This window comes from Camelina sativa, chromosome 3 (assembly GCF_030686135.1).
Source record: "Camelina sativa cultivar CO46 ecotype springtype chromosome 3, ASM3068613v1".
Classification (NCBI taxonomy): domain Eukaryota; kingdom Viridiplantae; phylum Streptophyta; class Magnoliopsida; order Brassicales; family Brassicaceae; genus Camelina; species Camelina sativa.
In genome coordinates this window covers 12,598,574-12,616,420 of record NC_141882.1, presented here as the reverse complement: position 1 = coordinate 12,616,420, position 17,847 = coordinate 12,598,574, and the positions used below count along the sequence as shown (strand labels likewise).

The window sequence follows — 17,847 nt, the reverse complement described above, 5'->3', positions numbered from 1 at the left end:
AATATAGCTAAAGCAAAAAAAGAAGTTTGAGGAACAAGTAATAATTAAAAACGGAAAGTAAATAAGTTGTTTCTAAATCAAAAAAAGGAAATATTGAGCGCATGGAATCTATGGGGAATATAATCTCGGACTAAGGTAGTTAGATGGGGATGCATTAGACATCGTTTTAGAACTCAAATCACTGCTGTAAAACTAACCTACTTCTGCTGCGTTAGCTATCTATGCAACAAATTAACTAGACCGTAAACCATCGTTTGGATCTAGCAAACCATGTTTTCATTAAGTTTTCTTGTGTGTAGCCGTGATGAGGATAGTCCCTCAAATACTCCTTAAATCTTTCCCATGCTTAACAAAAAGAGTCCATACTACCTTCTAAGAAGGTGGTGATCTTGCTTCGTAGCTTGGCTGACAGAGACTTAGTGTAAAAATGATTTGCAAAAGCTGATATACACTGCTCCCAAGTGGTGAGTGATCCTGGATCCAAGAGATTTAGCCATCTCAAAGATTTTTCTCCTAAAGAGAATTGGAACAAAGTCATCATGAGATAGTCATACAAAATTCCATTAGACCATGTCGTACTGGTCAACCTCTCAAAGGCTTCAATATGGTCCAGAGGGCTCTCTAAGGGTAATCCATTAAACACTCGATTCTGAACCATATTAATGAGACTATGCTTAATCTCGTAATCTTGTCTCGCTGGAGCAGGAGGTTGAATCGCAGATCGATTCGCCAAAACCCTGTTGTGAGTACCTTCATCCGCGTTCCACTCTTGTGGAACCTGTCCTTGTGGAGCCTGTCTTTGTGAACATGGGGAGGGGGAACAAAAACCTCTTGAGGGTTATGCTGACGACCATCTGTATTATGTCCATCTGCCATCTTATCAAGCTCAACTTTTGCTTTTTTTGTTTTCTCGTGCTATCTCTTCATTACGCAATATATGTAAATCAATAGGCTTTTGACTTCTTGTTTGCATGCACCTGAAACACAAGAGAAAGAACACAAGAACTAATTAGTAAATTAAAATAAAAGAAATCTTAGACTAAACTTAAATCTAAAATCTCAAAGACAATCGTTTTGGTCCCCGGAAACGGCGCCAAATTGATCAAAGATCAATTAATAACCTAATGTTTACTCCAAATTGGTATCATTGTAACACTTTAGGATCGAATTCTCAGAGACCAAGCAATAACAATATGAAAATTAAATTTAGCTAAGAAAATGAAAAAGTTTTCTAATGAAAATAACTATCAAAAACAAAAAGTAAACAAGTGGTTTATTTCAATAGAGAAACATAGGGCGTAGAGAATCATCAGGAAATATGATCAAAAATTTGGATAATTAGATAGGGATGCATTAAACACCGTTCTCGAACTCAAATCACGGTTGTAAAGCTAACTCCTCTCGCAGCGTTAACTATCTAAGCAATGAATTAACTAGACCCTAAACTCTCGCTTGAATCTAGCAAACCAAGCAAGCCTTAACAAGTTCAAGTTTGATTTATTCACAAAGTGTCTTAGCTTCAACTCTCGTTGGCTAAGGGTCAACTTGCTCACCTATATTCTTTTCAAGCAACTCAACAACACTTTTGGTGTCCCGATGAATTAAACCTAAGATCAAAAACTAGGTAGCTAGTCTAGTTTCAGCGGTAAGAACAAAAATAGATGAAGAACAAAATAGATCAATCCCAAATCTAACACACATATGTTAGCTGATCATAAGTCCATTTTAAAACCTTGAACCCAACTGAAAAACTACTCAGACATGAAGAAACAAGAACAACAAATCAATGATGAAGAAAGCATAACTGATTTGCAAAAATATAGATTAAAAAAAGTTCAGAATTCTTCTCCAAATCAAGATCAAGAGTAGGAATAAATCTCCTCAAGCTTACAAGTGCTCAAAATCTGCGTAGAATAAAACTTATGTCTCTAACTTAAATACTAAAATAAAACCCTAAAAGTCAGTTTAAAACAATAAATTAAAAGTTGCTTTGGGTACGGGACCGGTTGACCCCAAGTGAGGACCGGTCGATCATGGGTGCTTCTTCTGCGTCTGCTCCATCTGCTTGCTAGACTGATCAGTCTTCACCATATTAGCTCCAAATGCATGTTTTCATCCCAAAACGTTTAGTTTACTTCCAGAGCAATCTAAAACCTGTAAAGCCTCATAAATGACAAAAAAAATATTCTAAAAGCATACTTTAACTCAATTAAAAAAAAAATCTCAAAACAAGTGAAAAAGCTATGGTTAAAACCCTATCAAAGATAAAGACATCAATTACCTAACCCTTTATTGAAGAAAAATGGTTTGTGAAGTTATATCATTAAAGTTGTTTGAAACCTTATTATTATCATCGTTAACATCTATATGAATGTTTGTCAGACTTGAATCATACCTTTTTATGAAGCTCGCTACTGCTCGCTGAATCAAATTCTCTTAATTTGGGGTAACACTTTTCTGAACTTATTTTCATCAATTTCTCTCCATGATATTGACTTGGATGGTATCCAAGGACACGAACGAGTAACTTGATGGTCATTTTAACCAAGTCTAAAAACTTACTGCCAATATAAATGATTTAGAAAAAGATGTCTCTATAAGTTGAAAACATATTCGAGTAGAGGAAAATGCCTCTATAAGTTGAAAAAATATCATATCAATGAATTTTTTATTTCTTTGAATTATCAGATAATACATCAAATTAATAAAAATCATCATATACTATATAATGCATATGTTGGGATTCTAATGTTTGTTAGAAAGGACATATATTATTCAATTAATGAAAGAAAAATGTGTCTAATGTCTCATATGGCCTAAAAGTTGTAGATTCATGGTCATATTATAAATAAAATTACGAAGCTTAACTTAACAAACATCCAAATTTAAAAATTTGTATCAGTTAAATTTACTTGGAATTTTTTAATTATATCAGATATAATATTATAGAAATTTTTGAAATATTAATAATAGTATAAGTATTTAAATTTATAAAGTTTAAAATATCACGAGACAAAGTTATATGGCATGACGGGTTTGGATGGACATTAATAAGAATTGAAAATATCATTAATTCAGTACTAATAAAAAAAGATAAATCATCATTTTATTATTTTATTAACACCATAATAGTACAATGTTGGACCTATCAAATTAAAAAAAAATTTATGATATGTAAAATAATATTATCCTAGACAAGTGTTTCTATTCCAGTGGTTAACAGTTCGAGAAAAAAGTAAGTAAGCCACTGGTATTCACCTTTATTGTCTTTTCACCAATTCCGGGTTTGAACCCAATTCATGCGTATAATTTGTAATGTTGTCAAAAAAAAAGAAATTGGTGAACAGTTCATTTCTGCAACATTTTCCATCAGAATTGATTTCACCAAATCGCGTTATACCTTGTAATAGAGATTGAATATGTATTGAAAATGTTTAGTATATATAAAAAACGAATATACCAGTTTTTTTTTGTTTCCCGCACGGCTTACAGAATTTACCACGTACGGGAGAAAAGGCGCAAGGAGACATGAAAATTTATCAAGCGTTCACATCACCATTATAACTTTTGGTCATATATGTATAATTACTTTTGTAGCCGAGCGACGACGACCAAGAAGACCTTAAAGGTTTAAACATAAAAATCATTGGTAAGATTTATATTATATGCCACCGATTATAAGTCTCCTGTTGATGGTAATACTGTGACTAAACAAATACACAAAAAAACAGGTGTTAATTTGTGGCACTCTCATAGTGTTCCGTGAAATTTGTGATTCCATGTACTCTGTACATAAATTCTCTACACATAGCTTCACAATGCAATAATCTCTCGTTAACACCTTCACAATGCATAGATCATAACTAAGTATTTCTTCCGAAAACAAGTTTTAGACCACCTCCAACAATAAGAGACTCATTTGAGTTTATTAAAATTAAAATATTAAATATTTTATTTATAAAAGAAAATTGACCAATAAAAGAGAAAGAAAAGAGAAGAAGGGTTTCTTAGAGAAGTTCTAAAATATCTAAAACAAGATAACATATATCACCGTTGGAGGTTCGATTTAGTAAGATGCTAATTAATCAAATGAAAATTTTCAAAGGTTTCAGTATAAGATTTTAGTAAACCGGAAACTTGAGTTCAAGACCAAAAACATCAGGACACATAAAGTGATAAAACATCAATTATTCACCCCTACAACTTGACGTCAACAATTATTTTCGCCAATATATACAGTAATATATCCATATCTTTACTATCTAGTCACGGACGAGGCGACGAGGAGACCACACAAAATAAAATAAAATATCAACAACATTTCCTCATGCATGTTATATAAGTAACTTCTCTATCGCTTGTTAACATTGTGGTTAACCACCAAGCACATTACACACACAAAAAAAATCACTATATACATAATTTCTATCAATATGTGGATCGTTTTCTCGAGTTTTCTTCTGCTCTTCACCATCATCACAAGTTCTCTTCCAAATATAACAACAGCGGCCTCTTCACCAGCTCTTGATCCAGACGAATGTATGAGAAGAATCTCCCATTTTGGAAAATTCTTACAAAACACAGACATAATAATAATCCGTATATATATATTTTTATATACAATCTCCATGTTTTATTTTTTTACTATTATATATATATATATATATATATATATATTAATGCAGTGAATGCGCTAAAGGAGATAGTTACTACACTTGGAATCACGAGACGATTGAACCTAAGCAATGGATACCCTTGTCCTAAAGGAAAACTGATGACCATACCAGAAATTGAGTCTGTTTCGGGGATGAACAACACCATTGTTTGTGATTGTAGCTTCAACAAAAACGCCACATGTCATATTACAGAATTGTGAGTATTATAATTCTTCTGTATTCTCTTCGTTTGATCTTTTTCTTTTTATATCTTATTAATTTTCATTTACTTTTTTTTGCTGCATTATTAAACAAATACAGAACTCTCAGAACTATGAGTCTTCGTGGGAAACTTCCGCCTCAGTTGGTCAAGCTTCAATATCTCCGGACAATGTAAGTTTGGATTTATATGATTAATGGATGTTTTCCTATTTTGCAAGACATATTTGTATGTTAGGAGAAAATTGATTTTCCTACAAAAATAGGGAACCTAAATTTTAATGGTTTTTGTCAATTTTCGAAAAAAAATATATGAAATTTATACATGACTTGTTTTTTTGTTTGGGTAAAACTCATAAATAACACAAAAAAAAAAGTTTTGTTCCAAATTTATCGTACCATCTTTAAAGTTCTAAACATAGCATCATGTTTTAAGTTTAAAGTTTTGAAATTAAACCTTAAAGGCTAAACCCTATCTCTTAAAAATTATACCCCTAAATGTAAAATATTCAATCCAAATCTAAATACTTTTTTTTTTAGTTTTTTTTTTAAAATAATGTAATTGTGTCAATTAATGCTATTTTTGAAAGTTTGTTGGACCAGGGGTGTGTTATAATTTCCTACAAAACTTGTTTTAGTATTACTAGGTTTTGAACCCAGGCTACGCGTAGGTTTATTTTATATATTTTAGTGAAAATTATATATAATTGATGAGAGTTATGAAATATTATCTTATAGAAAACTTTAAGTTACTATTAAGGAAAAACTTTTATTTCAAATACACAATTTTTATAAAATATAATATTTAATAATACTTAAATTTTTTATTTTTCTTATAGAGTTTAAATATTATGTTATATTTAAAATTTAGATGTAATTTAAATATTTATAACATTTTAATTTTTTAGAGTAAAATATTAATGACACTTAAACTTTTGATAGAGTATAAATATTTATAATTTATAATATTTTTAAATATTCTATAATGTTTAAATATTTATCATATTTTTGAACTTTTAAAATTTTTGTTAATTACAATATTTTAAACTTTTAAAAATTTTAAATTTGGACGCCTGATAAATCAAGCATCCGGCTCATTCATAGTTGGAATTATATTATACTTATTTATAATGGTTCTAAGTCATTTTCCACAAAATTTCTAGCTGATGTGGGATGTTGTGCATACAATTATTTATAAGAATTTTAATATAGAAATTTTACTAATTTCAAAAATGTTAAATATTGAGATGTCTGATTTCGATTGGTCGCTTTAAAAATCTTAATATAGAAAATTCTAGAAATTTACAAAATGTAAATCAGTGACATGTCGAATCTTTGTTGGTTGTTTAAAATCCTAGATGGATGCCTTAAGGAGCTTAACTCCTACTTTTATTTAGTATTTAGTATAGATTTGAGGGTATTTGTTTTTTTCCATTTTTAATCAAGCTCTTAATTGTTTTTTACGTTGGTTTTTTCCTTAACAGGTTTTTAGTTTGTATAATTATGAGTAACCGATTACCAGTAAATTGTGATTACAAGTACTCATCATTACAATAGTGTAAAGCTTACTTTAAAAAAGCTAAAGCTATATTATATTCTAAATAAAAAGCTAAAGCTAAATTAGATTAAAAAAGCTAAAGATTGCTTTAAAAAAGCTAAAGCTTACTTTAGTTTCATGATGATATATATAAAGCATTAGATAATTCTGATATACAGGATAGAAACTTTATAAACAATCCAAAACATGATATATGTCATAATCACGTTAAGGATCGATGCTTTATTTACTCCTCAGAAGTATCGCATTGTACCAAAACTACATAAACTATGATCTCATCTCAAATATTCTCGAATCATAAGTTCTCAACTTCTTTCTACCTGAATCAAAAGTTTTCATATATTTCTCTATATACCTGGATTTAACGGTTTATGAACCAAATTCGATAGTGTGACAACCCGTCTCGTGGACCCCACTAGCCCCTCGCTAGCTTGCCCCCATAAGCCCTAAGCTGGCCTTGTAGGGCATCGATCATAACCCCTCACTTTGGACATCCAAATCTACCAGTAGGTTATTGGTGCGCCAGGCGTTTCTCGAACTCTGGTCCCCACCCTTTAACAACTTTTCCACAGGACAAACTGTCACCAATTGATCTGTATAGGATAGATGCCTTATTAAGGATAGATGTCTTATTTACTCATCAGAAGTATCGCATTGTACCAAAACTACTTAGAACTATGACCTCACCTCAGATATTCTCGAATCGTAAGTTCTCAACTTATTTCTACTCGAATCATGATTTCTCATATATTTCTCTATATACCTGGATTTAAATGGTTTACGAACCAAATTCGATAGAAAACACACATAAATCAGGTATGAAACCAATTTTAAAACGGTTTACCGTTCCAATTCCCAAATTACAAAATCGCTTCTCAATTACTCGGTCAAACAGCTCTTGTTTCAGTACCGGAATCATTGACATTATCCAGAAGAGAAAACTCTAGATTTTGACCAAATACATCAACCACCGACTAATCTTCGAAACTTATAACGCTACTAACTGTAGAATTACTTTTGGAACCTCCATCAGTGTATCCATCCTCGATTAATTTAGCGGGCTTTATATACTTTGATTCCATTTCATTGCATCCGATAACTTCCATTTCATTTCATCTGATAGCTTCCATTAAAGAACCTGCACGAATAAAAGACCCAAAATAGATCGGCAAAATTATATCAGAAATTAAAATCAAAGCTTAAAACTTTTCATAAAAACATCTAAATTTTCTGTAGATATAATGTTATTTACTTAATTAGCTGTTTTATTACATTTCAAAAATAATAATTCTTTTGACATAATTTTTGTTATTTTTTTTAGATTTGTTATTCACTATTTCTTGATTAATAATAATATACATGCTTAATGAATTATTTTTTTGTTAATAAATGTCAAAATCTAATTGAGAACATTCATATAATATAATTCGCCTACAATGGAAAATATATTAGTTCTGTTAATTTTTGTTTTTGATTTAGGAAATTTTTTTATACATACAAAAAGGTAAATTTTATGTAGATTTAATGTCATTATCTTAATTAGCTGTTTTGAAAAAATAATAATTTTTTATGTTATTATCTTAATTAGCTGGTTTGAAAAATAATAATTTTTTGACACATGTCAACATATCATCAGTATATTTGACACGTGAATGATCATGTTAATGACTAACTTTGAAAACTCAACTTTATATAATACTAGATAAGGACCTGCCCGATGTGCGAGTTTAAAATTTTGTAAATAAAATTAAATTTAACAAAAATATGTTAAAATTTGTTATATGTTATTTATAATTTTTTTGCTATAATACACTGATTTATATCCATTTACAAATATTTGATGTATATTACCATTAAAGTGTATTTTTTACACCTAAATATATTGTATGTTACAAATATATTCTTTACCACCACCTAAAAATGTCTATATGAATACATTAAGCTAACTATTATATATCTCTTTACTTACACTTTTGTATAGGTTTTTTAATTACAAAAATTGTTAGCTCAAAAAATATTTCAATTAAAAAATATATTACATAGTATACTAATCAAGGATGTATCGTCACAATAGTGTATGACCAACCATGTAGAGAACTTCGGCTCCGCCCTCCTCCCTCCCTTATGGAGAGAACATTGTGTCCAACCTCAGCTACCATGGAGAGAACCTTGCCTCTGTCTTCCTCCCTTGGGGAGATAACCATGCGTCCAACCTCCTCTACCTTCTTTTCTTGGAAAGATAACCTTGCGTCAAACCTCCTCCACGATAGAGAGAACCTCGGCTCTACACTCCTCCTATGTGGAGAGAACATGTACACGTATTTTAGCTATCTCAAAATGGTTTGCTCCAACAACCAAAGAAACTAAAGACCCTATTCTAACATCACAAAAAATATTTTGATAGTAACTAATGATAAATTTCTTTCGTGGAAGCTTCTTTGACATACTATGATGTAGCCTCTGTCTCTGTAACGCCCTGACAGCCACCTTCTTTACTGGGCCCCACGTCCACTTCCGACCTATGGGCCTATCCATATCCGACGGGCAGTTTGTTACATCTGGGTGTCTTTAAATACTTTAGCGACCCTACAAATCACCACATGATCTTTTCATGTGTTTTGTCATCACTCTTACAGTTCCTACAATCACTTCCGAGAAGGTCACCCATCCTGAAACTACTCCAACTCAAGCACGCTTAACTCTGGAGTTCTCTTAGCACCCTAGACTGAAAATATAAGTGCACTTTGGTGACATAGGTTGTCAAATCAATTCTTTTAAACCTTTTTGCAAACAAGGGTGTCACAGTCTCCGAGCTCCTATGGATCTTTCAACAACGATTTATGTATTTCCAATCTATCTATCTATGTTTTTGGTAAGGTTGTATTTGATTAGCCTATTTTATCAAAGCATTATGTTTTTGTAAAAACTATTATTTTACATCTCAATATACTCAATTTTGGACCCATTAAATTTTTTTTACCAATAAAACAAAGTCGAAAGCAGTGTTTTTGAATAGATTATTTTGTTAGATGAAAAATATGAGATGATCTATGTTTATATAGAAGTGAGTATTTACAAAATTTAGAATTAATAGTTAACTGTATATTTTCCGTAATCCATTTTCTATTGTTTTTGTAGAATTAATAACTTAGAATTAAAAATAAGTAAATAATGTTATAATTTTGAATTTTATGAAATATATATATATATATATATATAATCTTCTTATAATTTTTTTTTTAACTTTTAGTTTTTGTAATTTTTTGATAATTATCTTTTTACATTATTAATATTGTTTAAAACAAAATATTTTGTACTTTGTTAAAAATTCAAATCTCTCTTATTAAAAATTAACTTTTACACATTTCAAAATCTTGTTAATGGCTAACTTTCAAATCCAACTTTATATAATAAGATAACATTTCAATTATATGAAATTATTAAAACGATTTATATATTCATTAAAATTTCGTATAAAAACAAGAGAATTTGTTAAAAATACCCTTTTTGATATACCCCTTTTCAAAAATACCCCATTTTTTGGTCATTTTAATTTTTGCCCTCCTTTAATTTTTAATGACTTTTTTACCCTTAGACGAAAAAAAAATTCAATAAAAAGAAAAACAAAATTTTCCCGTCAAAAGAATTTCTGACATATTTTCCCGCCAAAACAAAATTCAAAAAAATTTCTCGCCAAAAAAAAATTACAAGGTTTTATAAGGTAGAAGCCTTAGGGCTTCTCCATCAAAGGATTTAACCAAAGTTTGTTAAAACATATTTTATTCTTAATATTAGAAAAAAGTGAAATTAAGAACTTATTAAAAAACTTTATTATTTCATGGGTCAGGTTGTTATATTTGGAGTTCTTAATTAAAATTTCTTGTTCTTGATTAAAAGAGATTTGTTTGCCTGATTCTGTTTTTTCTTGTTCTTTACCTAAGCTCCAATGCACTTGTATTCAATCATAGATAGCTCAAATGAATTGGGAGAATTGAGCCTATTCACATCATGTAGAAAATCAGCAGCAGGAGATGGCAAATGAGATACAAATACTAGGATTATATTAACACACTTTCAAGCATCAAGTATTGATAACCTAACAATCTCAGACTTTGACAATAAGTGAGAACCAAAATAATCAATCAATATGTCACAAACAAGATTGTCTTTGGTCTGATCAACTTGAGCTGCATAATTGCTAAACGAACGCTCACTAGTAGTAGCAATAGTTCTTGACATTGAGCCTGAACCAACGTGGTAAAGGATATACACAAGAACGGAGGAGACCACAACTAAGTATTGATTTCACATCACCACACACATATATTAACATTCATCAAACACTTACAAAAGAATCAGATTCTTATTCTAAATCAAAAACAAGGTTTCTTATCATCAAACAAAGTATTCAATGCAAAGTATTCAAACAAACAGATCAATTTCAAATTCCCAAACAACTATCATCATAATTTCGCTAGCATCAATTCCAATTTGTAGAACCCTAATTTCTTCTCACATCCATAAAACTCTAATTCATGTAGATCTAGAAGTGAAATCAAAGAAATCATTACCCAGCTTTTTCGATTATTTCACCTCTCAATTCTTCGCTTCTTCTCCAAAGCTTTTGCCATCGATCAATGCAGAGACGAAAGAGAGAGGACAACAGAGAGAATAAAAAAAAATCTTTTCAATCAAAATTTGACACACACGGGTTTCTAAATGAATCTAAAACATCTTATCTAACGATCGATGCTTAGTAAAAGTAAGTTGTTTTCATTATTTTTATTCTGTTTTATTATTAGCAAACTTATAAGAAACTTATAAGATGCATTGATGGAGGTGACCTTATAAAAGCTTTATAAACGCTTTTACAAAAATTTTAAAAGAATTTTAAAAGCTCTTTTTAAACACCTTTTAAACGCTTTTAAAAGAATTTTAAAAGGTCTTTTTAAACACCTTTTAAACGCTTTTAAAAGGTTTTTAAGCATCTTGTAAACAATTTTACAAGGTTTTTATAAGGTTTTTAAACACCTTGTAAATGATTTTACAAGTTTTTTAAAAGCGTTTAAAAGGTTTTTAAAATGTATAAATTTCAAAAAATTTGGCGGGACAATTTTTCGATTTTGGCGGGAAATTTTTTTTTTTGGCGGGAAAATTTTTATTTTTGGCAGGAAAATTTTTCATTTTTGGCTGGAAATTTTTTTGATTTTGGTGACTGTACATTCTTGTTGTCATTCAAAGAAAAGGTAATTTGTTCATTTTGTACCTAAAGAGGGGTAGTCTTAAAAAAGGTAAACATGGAAGGGTATTTTTTTAAAAAAACATAGAAAATGGGGTATTTTTGAAAATGCCCCTAAAAACAATCACAATTTATGCCTTCATGAATTTGATAATCAATAGTTACGGACCAAAAATCTTTGAATGTATTTTAAAACTAATGGACAAAATAGGTAAAATTGTGATATGCATGTAAAATTGAGATAGTAGTTAATCTTTTTTTGTTTCACGTTGATCTAATAGAAAGGAAAAAAAAACTTCACAATTTCTCTTATAAATTAAATAGTTACACATTTGAAGAAAATAAATCAAAAAAAACAACTACAAACATTTTAGGCTTCATAAATACTCCAATACTTTACTCCAAATATAAATGGAGAGATACAGAGAACCTGTACGTAGCACTATAGCCAGAGAATTGTGATCAACGAGAGTGATGGGCAAATATTCTAACTCGTTTTTGTTCTTGTTTGCAGAGGCTTGGCCCGAAACTACCTTTCGGGCACAATCCCGATGGAGTGGGGTTCAATGCCATACCTTACGAAAATGTTAGCTCCTTCTCTCTTCTTTCTTCCCGATGTTTCTTTATCTTCATGTTTTGCATGCCTGTACGTATTTTGATTTTGATTTTTTTTTATTTTCTCCCAGCTCGCTCGCCGCTAATCAGTTGTCTGGAAAGTTACCACCTGAGTTGCAAAATCTCAAGAATCTGACGTTTTTGTACGTCTCTAATAGTTCCTCATCTGTATGGTGCCTTTTAATTACATCTAACACATTAGAGTAAAAATTTCAGAGCGGTTGAAGCCAACAATTTCTCTGGTACGATTCCTGATGAGCTTGGTAATTTGACCAACCTAATAACATTGTAAGATCCCTTATGCATCTTAACCATTTGTGAAAAAAGCAGAATATATATATATAGTCTTTTTTTGTTTTTTTTTTTTTTTGGGAAAAATACAGTTTTGATCCTTTTTGTGAAACCGTGTTTTGCAGGGAACTTGCGTCCAATCAATTTACTGGAAGCCTTCCTACCTCTTTCGCTAAACTAGTCAACCTTGAGAAATTGTAAGTTGTTGCTCTACTTCGCTATGAAACAGTTTTCAAAAGGCTTTTTGCCTTTTTAAATGGAAATGCTCTTCTTAAATAATTAGACTTGAAGATGATTAACACATGAATACATGTTGATTAGGATTTTTGCTTTGAGAGTGTTCCTCACTGTAGGTATGGTACTTAAGGATGTGAAGAGATAGTCCAGAAGATAAGTTTAACAAAGCTCTAAACTAGTTCTGTTTGTTTTCATTATGCAGTAGGATATCTGACAATAACTTTACTGGCACCATCCCAGAATATATCGGCAACTGGTCTCGTCTTCAAAGGCTGTAAGATTGTCCATCATCACTATTTCTAATTAATCTCCTATATAGTTTGTGTTTCTGTGTCATTCTAACATGTGTTGTCGGTTATGATTTACAGAGATATATACGCATGTGGACTGAAAGGACCTGTTCCTGATGCAGTGGCCCGCCTAGAAAATCTTACTGAACTGTAATGAACTATTTTCAATATAGATTACCAAAACTAACATTGAAATTATACTGACGTTTCGAGCAATATGCAGGAGCATTAGTGATACGACTGGGATAAACTCGTTTCCAAAACTACCTAACAAACTCAAACATCTGTATGTTTTTTTTTTACCTATGAAGCTTTATGTGTCTCGTCTTGAGGCTTGATTTCATCTGAGCGAGGATGTTAAACTTAAACTCCTCCGGTTGTTACAGGATTTTGAGGAATGTGAATTTGTCTGGTCCAATTCCTCCTTACATATGGGATATGACAACTCTAAAGACTCTGTAAGTTTCCTTGATTACATTTTAAAAGTGTTTGTAACTTTGAAACATATATCCAAACTAGCTTTTTTTTTTAATAAAAAAAAAAAGCTTGTTTAAGTTTACTTGCGGAGTAGTTTTGCGTAGGACTAAGTGTGTATAGTGTACGTTTTATTTCGGTGAGAACTGAGAAGTGTGTATAGTGTACTGTGTAGTGTGTACATAAAACATTGGTTTGGGCCCCTATTTTATGAGTTTTGTACTTTTTGTATGTGGCATCGATAGAGAAAGATAACTTGTTGTTAGAGATAGGCAAGTATGAGAAAAATATATTTATGAATGTTTGCAAAAACTATAAATAAGCAAATTCATTTATTATTATTATATACGTAATACGTGGTTTGCTGCAGTGATTTATCGTTTAACAAATTGACTGGTGAAATTCAACTACAAAACCTTCCAAAAAAGACGTAAGTGCTATAATCTTTGTCTTTCGAAGCCTTTTAATGTGAACACGTACAACAGAACTACTCTGTATAATTTATTTACCGTTTAACATGTTCTTTTAGCTATTTGACTGGCAATTTGCTTTCTGGAAACATTGAATCTGGTGCTTTGAGCAACAGCAAATCTTATATGTACGTTCCAGGCCTTAACTTGTTTTGTATGTATAGCTTGATTATTTTTCTGCCATGCATGTCAACTAATATATCTTCTTGTCGGTTTTTCTATGTTTGGTGAATCTTCACAGCGATCTCTCTTATAACAATTTCTCATGGTCGTCTAACTGCCAGGAGAGGTACGTACGTGCATGAAATTATGGTAGAAGTGATAGTTCTGTTTTCTATATATTTATTTGTTTATGCTCTCACTTTCTGTTGAATGATCAGTAACATTAACAAATACCGGAGCTCATATTTGAAGAACAATTTGTAAGTACACTCTTCTTCTCCAATTTGCTACAATAACAAATCAAGCTTAACAACATCTTACTTTCATATATGGCAATAATTAAATAGTATTTTGAGATGCCTAATTATTTTGATCGCCTTGTCATACAGAACTGGGATTCTTCCATGGGCGGCTCCAATCCAATGCAACAAATGTAAGTTTGTACTGAGCTAGCCGCTCTGATTTATATCTCTCTAACATGCATTAGTTTTTTAACTACTGATGGTAATACTTATTATATGGATTGTAGATCAGCGATCACTGCATATAAATTGTGGTGGAGAAAATGTAACTATCACAAACTCCTTTGGTAAAACAACTTATCAAACTGATAACAGTCGTCAAACCACCTCTGCATCAAATCAGCACTTCGGAAACTGGGGAGTCAGTAACACAGGTGACTTTACCGATAATGGAAGTAAGGATGATGTGTACTCCATTTCAAATACTTCAACACTATCTGGAGATTATCCTCATGATCTTTATAAGACTGCACGTCGATCTGCTCTCTCTCTCGTTTATTATGCGTTTTGCTTGGAAAATGGAGCCTACGATGTGAAACTCCATTTTATGGAGCTTCAGTTTTTAAACAACGAACTATACACTCATGTCGGTAGGCGCATATTTGATGTCTATGTTCAGGTAAAACACAAACATATACTGAATATATAATTTAACTTTTTGTAATCATATTTGAAAATAATTAAGGTGCATGGAATTGGAAGTCACATTATTTTATATTATCTCACTTGTTAGGATGAATTGGTTTTGAAAGACTTTAACATCAAAGAGGAGGCTAACTATACTCTGAAGCCTGTTGTGAAAAGTATGAATGTCAATGTGACGGATCATTTGTTAGAGATTCGGTTTTATTGGGCAGGGAAAGGGACAACCCTTATTCCTGAAAGAGGAAATTATGGTCCCCTTATCTCTGCAATTTCCTTGTGTCATCACAGTAAGTAGCCTTCTCCTCAGCTCGTCAGACTTCAGTTTACTTAACAATCTCAATTCTCTGCTTCAGTGACCTTACTTTAGTATTCATCATCTAAAATTTCAGGTCTGGAGCCACGTTGTGGAGGTCCAAAAACAAAACAAAAAAATACTTAAAAAAAAAAATCTTTCTATAATGGATAACAAAAAAAAACATATTTACACTTATGTTGTGTCTCATTTTGCAGCGGAGAAAATAAAACATCCCATGAATTACCTCCTAATTATGGGGGTTTTGGGTGCCTTTGTAGCAATTCTCTTGGCTTTGGGAATATATGCTAGGAGAAGATGGATTAGACACAATAAAAAGAAAGAAAGAGGTATATATGAAACCATTTCGTATTAGCATTAGCATTAGTAATGTTTTTCGGTTGTGAACGTGATCACACAGATCTGAGAGCCGAGAGTCTACAAACGGTTTGCTTTACTTGGAGGCAACTACAAGCTGCAACAAACAATTTTGATGAAGCCAACAAACTCGGAGAAGGAGGTTTCGGATCTGTATTCAAAGTATGCTAAATGATCATAGACCAAGTTCTTCTCAAACCGTAGGCACATACCTGAGAGAATATGGCATTAGTAGGAAGGTTACTGATATGAGAAACTTATATATTGCAGGGAGAACTGTCGGATGGAACTATGATAGCAGTCAAGCAACTTTCTTCTAAGTCATGCCAAGGAAACCGCGAATTTGTGAATGAGATAGGAATGATCTCAGGTCTTAATCATCCAAACCTTGTCAAGCTTTATGGTTGCTGTGTCGACAAAGATCAATTGCTGCTCGTGTATGAGTACATGGAAAATAACTCTCTTGCTCTTGCCTTGTTTGGTAATTTAAATGCATGAATGTTTCTCATTACATTTTTAAATCAAGCGTCAATGTTATTATATGTAATGTAGTGTAATATCACTTTGGTTAACATCCATTTCCAGGAAAGGGTTCCTTGAAACTGGACTGGAAAGCAAGACAAAAAATCTGTGTTGGAATCGCAAGAGGTCTTGCATTCCTCCACGAAGGATCGACGATGAAGATGGTTCACCGTGACATAAAAACAACTAATGTGCTTCTAGATGCCGGCCTTAATGCAAAGATATCTGATTTTGGGTTGGCTAGGCTCCATGAATCAGAAGACCGTCACATTAGCACCAAAATTGCAGGAACCATGTAAGTATATATAGAAGTAGAACGTAAAACTAAAACCGCATCATGGTTTAAAAAATACCTCATTCTTGGTTTCTCTAATGCTGCAGCGGATATATGGCTCCTGAATATGCATTATGGGGTCAACTGACAGAGAAAGCAGACGTTTACAGCTTCGGTGTTGTGGCAATAGAAATTGTTAGTGGAAAAAATAATGCGAAACAGAAGGGAAGTGTTGATCACGTCTCGCTTATCAATTGGGTAACAATGGAGCTTTTCTTTCTCTTTAGGCCATTCTGTATTAATTTCTTTTTCCATAACTTAACTTTAACCCCTTTTGTTATATCAAATCACAGGCATTGACGCTGCAACAGACAGGGGATATAATGGAGATCATAGATTCAAAGCTCGAAGGTGAGTTCAACAGCGATGAAGCCATAAGAATGATCAAAGTTGCTCTCATTTGCACAAACTCATCCCCTTCCTTGAGGCCAGCAATGTCAGATGCTGTTAAAATGCTCCAGGGAGAGATCGAAATACCAAAGGTTATGTCAGATCCTGGTTTATATGGAGAAAACTGGAGCATGTCAAAGCTGAGTGACTTTGATACACATGGTAGCTCGAGCACGTCTGGTCTGACCGACCAAACAACAACAACAACAATAAAATCCTCTGTTTCTGATCTCTACCCATTATACCCACAATCCGTGATCCAAACTCCAACCGTAGAATAACCATCCTCGTCTCAGTAAAATCAAAAGCTGTGCACGTTACCTTTTTTCTTATTACTTTATGAGAGGCTTGTGAGGTTATATTCCTAAAGTTATAGTTATATCACTAAATTTGTCTGGAGCTGTACTATAAGCTAAAATTAATGTACGTCCAAAAGCACATGTATGTATCTCTTATGAATGTTTGTCAAACTCAAATCAAATATTTTTATGGAAGTCTCTTTGTTCTCACTTTGGTTGAACATTTCTTCCGAACTCATTTCCATTACAAATTGGATTGACTCGGATGACATAAAATGGAACATTGATTGGATTAACTATATGAATATGGTCATTTAAGCAAATCTAGAGTTTATTTTTTACATAAGTGACCCTGCAGAAACAATTTTCTTCATTAACTATATATATCATTTTTTTCTAAACATTTTTTCTATTGAAAAAGAATAAAAATTCGAGTAGGGAAATGATCAGTTACAGTTAGAGTGAAGGAGGCAGA

At 31.9% G+C, this 17,847-nt stretch overlaps 1 protein-coding gene and 1 non-coding gene across 4 annotated transcripts; both read left to right on the top strand.

Moving 5' to 3' along the window:
* The first annotated feature begins 296 nt into the window (after positions 1 to 296).
* Positions 297 to 403, top strand: LOC147946864 (small nucleolar RNA R71). Its single transcript, XR_015595690.1, has one exon. It is a non-coding gene; the product is annotated as a small nucleolar RNA R71 (small nucleolar RNA).
* Positions 404 to 4,263: 3,860 nt separating this feature from the next.
* LOC104777000 (putative LRR receptor-like serine/threonine-protein kinase At1g29720) lies at positions 4,264 to 17,582 on the top strand. Of its 3 annotated transcripts, XM_010501187.3 has the most exons (25): positions 4,264 to 4,539; positions 4,686 to 4,872; positions 4,977 to 5,048; positions 12,186 to 12,257; positions 12,358 to 12,429; positions 12,503 to 12,574; positions 12,703 to 12,774; positions 13,017 to 13,088; positions 13,183 to 13,254; positions 13,328 to 13,390; positions 13,491 to 13,562; positions 13,949 to 14,008; positions 14,108 to 14,176; positions 14,290 to 14,337; positions 14,429 to 14,470; positions 14,600 to 14,643; positions 14,740 to 15,131; positions 15,246 to 15,444; positions 15,547 to 15,567; positions 15,668 to 15,799; positions 15,871 to 15,989; positions 16,098 to 16,308; positions 16,413 to 16,644; positions 16,731 to 16,881; positions 16,977 to 17,582. In XM_010501187.3, the coding sequence occupies exons 1-25, from the start codon at positions 4,434 to 4,436 to the stop codon at positions 17,352 to 17,354; spliced, it is 3,030 nt and encodes a 1,009-aa protein (XP_010499489.2). In that variant the 5' UTR covers positions 4,264 to 4,433; the 3' UTR covers positions 17,355 to 17,582. The 3 variants fall into 3 exon arrangements, 2 of the variants coding, with proteins under 2 accessions (XP_010499489.2, XP_087365044.1); XR_015595510.1 differs by lacking the exons at positions 15,871 to 15,989; positions 16,098 to 16,308; positions 16,413 to 16,644; positions 16,731 to 16,881; positions 16,977 to 17,582 and having other exon boundaries at positions 14,745 to 15,131; positions 15,547 to 15,681; XM_087508918.1 differs by lacking the exons at positions 4,264 to 4,539; positions 4,686 to 4,872; positions 4,977 to 5,048; ... (3 more) ...; positions 16,731 to 16,881; positions 16,977 to 17,582 and adding an exon at positions 12,020 to 12,103 and having other exon boundaries at positions 15,547 to 15,796.
* The last annotated feature ends 265 nt before the right edge of the window (positions 17,583 to 17,847 follow it).

Excerpts from the sequence above, each read along its gene's own strand:
- LOC104777000 (XM_010501187.3), top strand. The coding sequence starts at position 4,434 with ATGTGGATCGTTTTCTCGAGTTTTCTTCTGCTCTTCACCATCATCACA. Across the intron at positions 13,563-13,948 it reads ATGACAACTCTAAAGACTCT|TGATTTATCGTTTAACAAAT; the intron begins GTAAGTTTCCTT and ends GGTTTGCTGCAG. Across the intron at positions 14,009-14,107 it reads CAAAACCTTCCAAAAAAGAC|CTATTTGACTGGCAATTTGC; the intron begins GTAAGTGCTATA and ends ATGTTCTTTTAG.